The sequence below is a fragment of the Dysidea avara genome, chromosome 8, assembly GCF_963678975.1.
Source record: "Dysidea avara chromosome 8, odDysAvar1.4, whole genome shotgun sequence".
Taxonomy (NCBI): Eukaryota; Metazoa; Porifera; class Demospongiae; order Dictyoceratida; family Dysideidae; genus Dysidea; species Dysidea avara.
Window position 1 is genome coordinate 22,022,684 of NC_089279.1, and position 9,769 is coordinate 22,032,452.

General features: G+C 37.7%; 1 protein-coding gene across 1 annotated transcript; it reads right to left on the reverse strand.

Annotated features, from left to right (window-relative positions):
• Window positions 1-3,451: 3,451 nt before the first annotated feature.
• Window positions 3,452-9,740, reverse strand: LOC136263786 (UPF0696 protein C11orf68 homolog). Its single transcript, XM_066058414.1, has 4 exons — window positions 9,574-9,740; window positions 8,031-8,164; window positions 7,140-7,267; window positions 3,452-3,892 (listed from the first exon to the last, which is right to left on the reverse strand). Exons 1-4 carry the CDS (start codon window positions 9,699-9,701, stop codon window positions 3,635-3,637), a joined length of 648 nt encoding a protein of 215 aa, XP_065914486.1. The 5' UTR covers window positions 9,702-9,740; the 3' UTR covers window positions 3,452-3,634.
• Window positions 9,741-9,769: the final 29 nt, after the last annotated feature.

Consider the following 9,769-nt stretch of genomic DNA (forward strand, 5'->3'; position numbering starts at 1 on the left):
CACATTAGTCAACAATTTTCGTCTAGGTTCCCTGTCTCATGGTAAACACCTCGTACAGGCTTTGCCTCCAGTGCCTAACTGGTAAAGCAGATAAAAAGCTATTACAGTTGTATGCCAGAACAAATCGATATAGTAACTCTTTCTTACCAAGATCAATACCAGACTGGAACAATTTAGATATGGAAGATCTTGACAATATAGACTTACTTTCAAGAACCGTTTGCAAAATGCAGACACTAAAATTTTGTTTTTGTACATTAGTGATTTACCCAATGGGTTTTGCTAATCAATAATAATAAAAAAAAACAAAAACAAACAATTGTTAAAAGTACTGTATAATAAGAAACCAAAGTTTGTTGATTCTGAAACTGTTGTTGCACACCCCTTATAATACTTCTGAAATGAGTGTGAATTAAAATTTTGCATTTTGACTATATGTTCAATAACCACATTACTATGTCTATGGTCATAGATAGTATACCATAGACTATCTATGCTATGGTAGCTACTTGTATATCAGTAACTAGCTGAAACAGTAGCTATAAGCTGAAGACCCAAGTGAATTATATTAACCATTTATACTCCTCACTGACTCTTGTACTGATAATAGTGACTGTAGTGGCAGCTGATCATGCAAACTTGATTGTATGGGCTGACAACACCTCTGACAAAGCAATTACTGTTGTTGACTGCTGTCGATGTCTCATGCCTTGTTCAGCCATGATAACCAGCTGCCTTTAACCAGAAACACTAATTCTGCCACCCCAAAGGTATTGATGGGTTGTTCCTCAACAATACGGCTCTGTTCAAGCTGCTGCTAACACCAGATTTCAATGGAGCGCAATCGAGATTATTTACCGTGGCCCCATTCAAAATGGCGGAAAGGTGTTGCCATAGCAATGACGTACTTTTGGAAAGAGTCTATCCTAAGGCTGCAGCACATGTTGCTGTCAGACCTTCAGTGCTGGTCACCAGCGGCGGAGCAAGTAGTTGATATGAGGGGGGGCTGGGCTGACCCAGACTTATTTCTATAGTTTGGTAAGGTGAGACCAAAAAAAAAAAAAAAAGGTCGCAACCAACTGACAAGAGCTTTCCACCTCACCAGCTACCATTTCTAGCTGATAAACTACATAAAAATCCTTACATAGCTCGCTACACACTGAATACTTTATTAGAGTGACTGCTCTATTAGAGTATCTCGATTTTTATCACGGTTTTCAGCCCCACTCCAAGAAAGATAATTTCGGTGTGATATCATTCTGAGGGGGGGCTAAGCCCCCCCTCAGCAGACCAAGGGGGGGGCTTCAGCCCCCCACCCCCCTTTCCGCCGCCTATGCTGGTCACTGTAAAGTGCTAATACTGTAATAATAAAAATAGTCGAGACTTGGCGTTACCCGAGGCGTTACCACAGTCAGTGCGACTTTGCTGTGACAATGAACAAGACTGAGCTCTTGTGTATTTGAATATTTGTTTAGTTTTGTGTGTATTATCTATGTATTGTAATGTGTCCCTCCGGGCAAGGAAGAACGGCGCTGTAGCCCGGCGATTGCTCCGAGCTGAGGTTAAATACATAATATATAAATCAAATCAAATTAAATCAATCTTCAAGTGACAAGTATTCTCAGGTAACGTGCAAACTCGGCTTCTTTCTTCCGGCATGGATCAGTAGATTACCCGCTTAAAATGGCCCATCAGTATTTGTGCACCTCCTGCTGTGATTAATTATGCCATATCACGGCTTTACCCCGGCAGTGTCACCAGTTCTCCTTTCAACAGCAGCCAACTACTGTATCACTGAAACAAGAATTCTTTTGTTTGAAATTCAGCACTAATCAGAGAATTCAGATTATGACTCATCAAGAATAATTCAAGTAGCCACTAATGACGCATGCCTCCTCAGTCCTGATGTGATGTCAATTAGGCACCAATCTACTACCAATATATGTTCATGATCAGCTCTCTATGCTACCGGTGCTATCATGACTGGGCTAGCTAGGTGACTTATAGTATTACACCTCGCAATGTATGTAGTATAGTCGAAAGTATAGTGCATGTTATGAATTTGTGATCATGATACCGCAGTGTAAGAGATTCCCTTGGTGACTCATTGTTCTACTACTACTTCACCAACCACTACATCTGAGTGGTAATGTCATGTCCAATCACATCATACATACAATATACCAGTGTTAGCAGCAGTGACAGGAGAAAGTGTGACACTGGGTAGAGTAATCACACTATAGTATTCCTATAGCAATACCGCCAATATGACAAAAACACACTATAGAGAAACAATGGCGGATCCAGGATTGGGCATTTGGGGCAAATGCTCCCCCCCCCTTTCTCCCCACCTTTTAGTGGAGAAGCCAGCCATGCTTCTGATTAAAATAGCTACTAAACTTTATGTCAGGCCAAGATCAGTTTATCAACTCATGAAAATATGCACATTTTACTAGAATTTATTACAAATTTACCTGAAACCAAAATCAAACTAGCTGTAAAATAGTCACCCAGAACTTTCGTGCATACTAAGCACCTCTAAAAGTAATTATCATGTTGTGTAAGACATTCGGAGCCTTTTAAACAGCTTTTAAGACTTCACAACCATCTGAAAAGGCCAAAATTGCAAAAATCAACGGTGAGACACTACTAAGAGATGATTGTTTGCTGCTTCAAAAATGCAGCACTGAACTAGAGAATATGCATGGCTCTCCCCAACCACCTACAATTTACCCAGTTTGTGCCCCTCCCTTTGCCAGCTCCTGGATCCTCCCCTGAGAAATATTCCATTTCCTAATTTCCCATTCCTCTTTTTAGTCACATCTTATAATGTTGTTCATACAGAGAATTGCGGAATCTTTGCAATACAGGATATCATCACAAACATGACCTACCAACATAATTTGGGCACTTTCAAAGTTGATGGATCACATTTTATTTATTTATTAGGCTTTACAGCATGGGTACAATGCAATAAAATAGTACAACTGCAACCACAAAGGAAAGAAATCCATGCTGAGAAGAGTTCATAATGTTTGTATGAACTCTTGATGCTGAGGGTCCACTAGCAGCCAGTGCTAGTGGCCTAAGTACAGTATAGGTAAATTATAATTAGTAAAGTACAGTAAGTAAATCATATTAAGTAGAATACAGTATAGTTCTATTTGTTACCTAACTATGGACACTACAATTTTTCAAAATTAGGAGGTTTGGGTTACTTATTACATTTATTACAAGGACACAGAAATGAAAAAGTACATGTATATTACAGTTGGTGCCTTTTACGGTTTTGTTGCAAACATTCTGTAAACCTTTGTATATTATGAAAACTGAAATGAGACTCGTGTAAAAACTAATCAATGGAAGGCTACTTTTGGCTGATTGTTTTAACCATACAACAAGGCTGGTTGTTTAACCGTAACCTTTCTGTACACTCTCCGAGTTTTGCTGGTCACTGAAAAAAGTTGTGTGCAAGATAAGAAGCATTGCAGTTTTATATGTTAGACGATTACAAAAACTAAATAATGCACCATGCAGATGTTATGAATGAACTTGCATATTGAACAAGTACAATGTATACAATATGAACACTCTTAATATAAAACTCCGTAAATGTTCCTAGTTTTTTGTACACTTAACTTGCCATTGAGCCAACACTTTTGGTAGTGTATAATGACACTTTGATCTTGTAAGGATTTTTGGCGTAAATGTCAAAATGAGTGTAAATATCAGGCTTGTAGTTTAGGACATCAGCTACCCCCAGAGATCTTAATTCTCTTTCTACTCTCATCACTTCTTCTTTATCCGAGTAGTCATCTGTGTAAACACAAATCAAGTGCATGTCAGCCTTCTTGTTCTTGCTGCCAGTATCACTTTGATATGCAGTAGCAACCTAGAGTGAGTATCTCAGAATATTTCAGGCAAGAAACTGTAAAGAGTGGTGCATCAACTGCACATTAGTTATTTTTGGGAAGCAATAAAACCCGGAATACGGAATAACGGAACAGCGGAATAACAGAATAAGCGAAAATTACATTCCTAATATTATATACAGTCTATAGCATTTATACAGTACTCACCTCATAGCAATTCCACAGAGAATCACTAAGGCGATCCTCAGGGCGATCTTTAAATAGAACTAGCACAAAACTAACCACTCTAGAATAATCTAACTAAGCTAAAATACTTTCTAATACACTTTACTACAAAATCGCTACAACACTATAAGTTCTTTCTGCTATAGCTACTTATACCAGCCATCACACACGAGTAACTGCCCGAATTTATTAGTGACAACATTCCATCCTAAGAAATCTTCTCTGAAATAATCTACTTTGGCTAACCTGTTAGTTATCCATCGCCAAACAAGCTTAATGTAAATTCAAAAGGTTAAGTGCTGTCAAGAGTTCATAATATATATACTAAGGAGAGTATCCTACTCTCATATACCCCTGTAGAAAGGCGTATCGTGAAGTTATGACGTAACGACAAGATGTTGTGGTTTGTGACGTACAGGAAGCCGTAAAAGTGCAAGAATCATTAGCACCGTTCACACTTGTGACGCTCAGGATAGCTGTATTCGCGAATGGCCTAGTAAGAAACTCCTACGAAGCGTTCTTAACCCATGAAGGAACGATTGTAGTTGGGTGAGAAAAGCTTAGAGCTGGAGTTAATTTGGTTGCTAGCGACGTTGGTAGGCATACGTTCAATCGATACCATGTTCAACTAATGACATCATTAATTATACAAAGAAAAACGGGCGAACTCAGAAGTGTTACATCATAACTTCACGATACGCCTTTCTACAGGGGTATATGAGAGTAGGATACTCTCCTTAGCATATATATTATGAACTCTTGGTGCTGTATTTAGCTGACATCACTTTGTGCAGCTTGATTCTAATAAATTCGGGCAGTTACTCGTGTGTGATGGCTGGTATAAGTAGCTATAGCAGAAAGAACTTATAGTGTTGTAGCGATTTTGTAGTAAAGTGTATTAGAAAGTATTTTAGCTTAGTTAGATTATTCTAGAGTGGTTAGTTTTGTGCTAGTTCTATTTAAAGATCGCCCTGAGGATCGCCTTAGTGATTCTCTGTGGAGTTGCTACGAGGTGAGTATTGTATAAATGCTATAGACTGTATATATAGTAGTAAAATATTAAGAATGTAATTTTCGCTTATTCCGTTATTCCGCTGTTCCGTATTCCGGGTTTTATTGCTTCCCGTTTTTTTTTTTCATTTTGTAATTTAGTTTTTACTTTGCTATGCCCACAGTGTGGTACTCTACAAGGGTCACTTTGTATTTTGTGGTCGCATGCTGCCCGAGAACTCATATACTTGTTTTGTACATCTTTTCATCACTAATGATGGTTCTTTTGTTCTTATTAGAATGTTTGTGATTGTCCCTGTGAATCGGTTCTGCATTACTCTGTTAATCAATCAGTTATTCCTGAGGGTGATTAATAGTAATTATCTATGTATGCAATAGCCAATTAATTGGTCGGATCACATGACTACAAATTGCTTACATTTTTGGTAATAAAGGATGCACTAAAGACTATTCATTGTTTGTTTGTTTGTTTGTTTGTTCATTACAAAGTCACATTTTTAAGTCAAATATGATTGATGAAAACACTGTTGGCGTTAAACCAATTAACTGGTTAATTGACCAAGAGCCAATAATCACTTGGCCAGGTCACAGCTCTGTTCCTTTGGGTGTTGTTTTGTTGATAGAGTTCCACTGCCCAAACACTTTGTTACATATCCTCGTAATTGCTTAGAAATTTTAGATGGAATACATGATGATAATAAAGGAATAATCTTTAGGTTGAAAATGAGACCCATGTTGAGTACAGGTTATTGTGATATAGATGCATACAGTGGAACGTCTCTATTAGCCTTGTCACCAGACCACCTTTTCTTCTTTTGTGTGGGAGCGGGAAGAAAAACGATCTGGTGAACTATATGGCATTATTGCATGCACTTTTGGACAAAATGATAATGGTGGGATAAGCCTTTAAACTCTGAATCCATTCAGCACATGTGCTATTATCCCCACTCTTGCTTCATTAACTGGCCTTTGCTATTTATTAGCACCAATCAACAATCCCGTAGATCCAGCTGCAAAAAAATGCTAAGTAGTCCTTCAGACCCTTTTACTTCACAGCACCACAAAAAGAAGAGAAATTATCTGGGCATGAGACTACCTCCCTCAATGTTTTAGAGGTTTTATCTCTTAGATGTTATCAGACCCATTGAGACCAAAAAACGGGTGTATCCATTCACTGGACTGGACTACTGGACTGGCATATTTTTGGTTTTTGCACATTCTGTGGTTAAAATTTATTGAGTCTCGCAAGCCAAGGGTCCTGAGGGAACCTACAGCCCACTACTAAATGCTGAATATGAACAGTAGAGTATGCAATAACTGTCTTAATAATTTCGCTGTGATTTATTATGTCCTACAACACTTATTCCTTACCCTGGTGTATAGTAATGCTGTAGGGAATGTATATCAGCAATAGTTAACCAGCGATCAACTCGCCAGTTGACAAGATATCCTTAGTGTGAGCTCAAGGAGCAAGCTATATATAGTACAGTCTTGCGTGGCAAGATCTTTGCTTCTGGAGAAAGGCTTACTAATTAGAAAATTTTTCAGCGTGTGCTTAATTATAAGCATTGCGTCCTGTGGCACTGAAAACAAGTCCGTCCATGCTAGCTCAATTCCTGAGCTCACACTAAGGATATCTTGAAGGATATTGTCAACTGGCAAGTTGATCGCTGGTTAATTATTGCTGATATACATTTCCTACAGCATTACTGTACACCAGGGTAGGGAATAAGTGTTGTAGGACATAATAAATCACAGCGAAAATATTAAAAGACAGTTATCGCATACTCTACTGCTCATATTCAGCATTTAGTAGTGGGCTGTAGGTTCCCTCAGGACCCTTGACTTGTGAGACTCAATAAATTTTAACCACAGAATGTGCAAAAACCAAAAATATACTAGTCCAGTAGTCCAGTCCAGTCCAGTAGTCCAGTCCAGTGAATGGATACACCCCCAAAAAACACTTGTTCTGGTATTTTTTATTTATTTTGAGAGGTTCCAAAACCATATATAGTATCCACAAAATGGAACCTTAGAAGAGCATCCCAGTTTTCCTGCCACTGTAGCCTCTGCTATTGTCTTCCAAGTCTCATCAATCATACTCCTGCGACGAAATATCATCCACTTCCCAACAGTGAGATTTGTCTCCTTAGCAATCTCTAAAATTATCAGATTTAACATCACACACAGACAAGTCACTCTATATGTGACAACCATACTACAATGATCTAGATTCAGAGTAGAAGCTATATTAGAGCAGGATACAAGATGTATGATGTATACATGCCACTATAGGAAATACCAGGAAATACCAGGAAATAGAGCAATAAACACAGCATGTACTATAGACATGGACATTTCCTCTTCCTATTCCTGGGTGAGATCATGGTAGACCACTATTGGCACTGACAAGTCTGCCAATAAGGAATTTCCAGTAATTAACATGTAGCACTAATTAAAACATCAATCTCAAAATCTAGTCATAATCTGAGGTTGGTAGATAGTATAGGCACTATACATAGTACATGTATCATCTTGAATTGTACTATGATCACTATATGATTAATATGAATTATATAATGACCATACCATATAGCAATTCAGGTTGCTGAAGAAGAGTACATATTACACAACCGCAGGTTATGATTTAATTTTGAGATTGATGCATAAAGTGATATCCTGATGATTTGTCATTTCCTTGTTGAATTAATGCATTTATTTAGGGAATAACATTAATTAGTTAAAACTGCTTTGATGGACACACACAACCATTGACCGCTTATATACTGCAGTACTAAGAGTAAAGACAGTCAAATCCTGCTGGTAATCCATAGCCTAGAAGTTGCACCATCCTCAGTGTGGGTGCCCAAAGTCGCATCCAGCCACCTGTTACACACACACATACGCATGCGTATTCATTACCTTTTACTCTCTCAGCTGTAACATTCAATGTGCTCCTTTTTAAATCTTCCCACAACTGGAAAGCCCTGAAGAGGTCACTCTCTCCTCTTGTCTTTGCATAAGGATTGGACACAGTTACCCACGGTGCATTCTTTCTGCAACAATATAACAACACCATTGTGCACTGACATACATAGAGGCATAGGAATTGACACTGTTCAAATTTGGACATGATAAAAAAGAACAAACTGGAAAACAGATGCACAAACAACATCACAAGCAACAATGGTCATGAACCTCTGAGCACAATTTTTAAGTGAGTTTGCATGAGCCAATATTAAGCCAATTAAGAGTAAATAATATTTACTCTTAATTAAGCTATTAATTAAGCTATGTGCTTAATAAAAACTTTAGCTCTTTTCTGCACAATTAAAAACACTGTAAGTATTACGGGTGCAAACAAGCCAAGATACAGATTAAAGACACTGTTACTTGGATTTTTATCTAGGAAAATAAGTTTGGTGCATGTTATATCACAAGCTATACTGGTACACCGTATTTCCTTGGTTAAATGCCGCACCTTCAATACTCAATAGTAGAGTAGTGCCACAATTTATTTTGAAAATAAGGGCTTATCGTTTTTGAGCATTGAATAGTGGTGGAATTTAAAGTTCCACAGCTAGATTGTATATAATATTCATTGAAAGGGATAGCGTGTTAGTTGCAGTTGGCTGATAAATGATAACTGCTCTTTGTATAACAGCAACAACTATACATGAGAATTTAAATAATGTGTGTACGGTGATTCATTGGCAAACTACCGCTTGGTCGTATAGGTAAAATACGTGACCTCATGTCCATGGCTGTTACACAAATGTGACCACTTAATTCAGGTAACTGTTAACACAGGTTCCACTATAAATCTTTTATCCTTAAAAATGATTCTTTTTTTTTTTGCTTTTGTTTGGTGATGGGCTACACTGGCAAAGTCTTGTTGACTTGTGAGAACATTATACAAACTATATGGAAAAAAAGCAAATCAGTTAAATTTGTCGAATTTTAATGTCCATTAAGTGCCTTCTAAAACTATGTGTTTAGATCTATGATTTATTTTTCAACCATATTTAATTCATCAATATTGATGAATTGTGGATTCAAAAATTTTTCCTTTAGTCAAACTTTCTTGTTGTACCGTATATAGTGTGCTGTAAACAAGCCTGTATGCTGCAGCCTATCACCTATCCCAAAGAGCAAACAAAATTTGTTGGACATTAGACCCTTTCTTTTCCCACCCACACAAATAGAAAGGAAGCGGTGGGGATTAAACCAATACAAAGCTACAGATATGTAGCTATATGACCATTTAACACAGAAAGAGATAAATATGGTGTGACCAAATTTGCAAGATACCTTTTTCACACACAACATATGCAGCCCCATTTGAAGGTTCATACGTTTTTATCTGCCATGAGTGAAGCTACACTATACATTTGCATGAAAAAAGTACCCGCAAATCTGGGCACAACTTTTAAATAAAAATAATAGTATACGAAAAATTACGCACTTATTCCAGGACGGGTCAGACGGATTGTGTGAGCTTAAAAACTTATCTAGGTTCTTTGCTTCATCTTCAAATACAATAAACTTTACCCATCCACCTTCATCATCTTGCGGGATACCGCCAAACGCCATTGCCGTACTCTGGTGCAAGCGCCTTTACTATTAATTATTCCAATTAAGCGCACGCATGATTAAGCTCC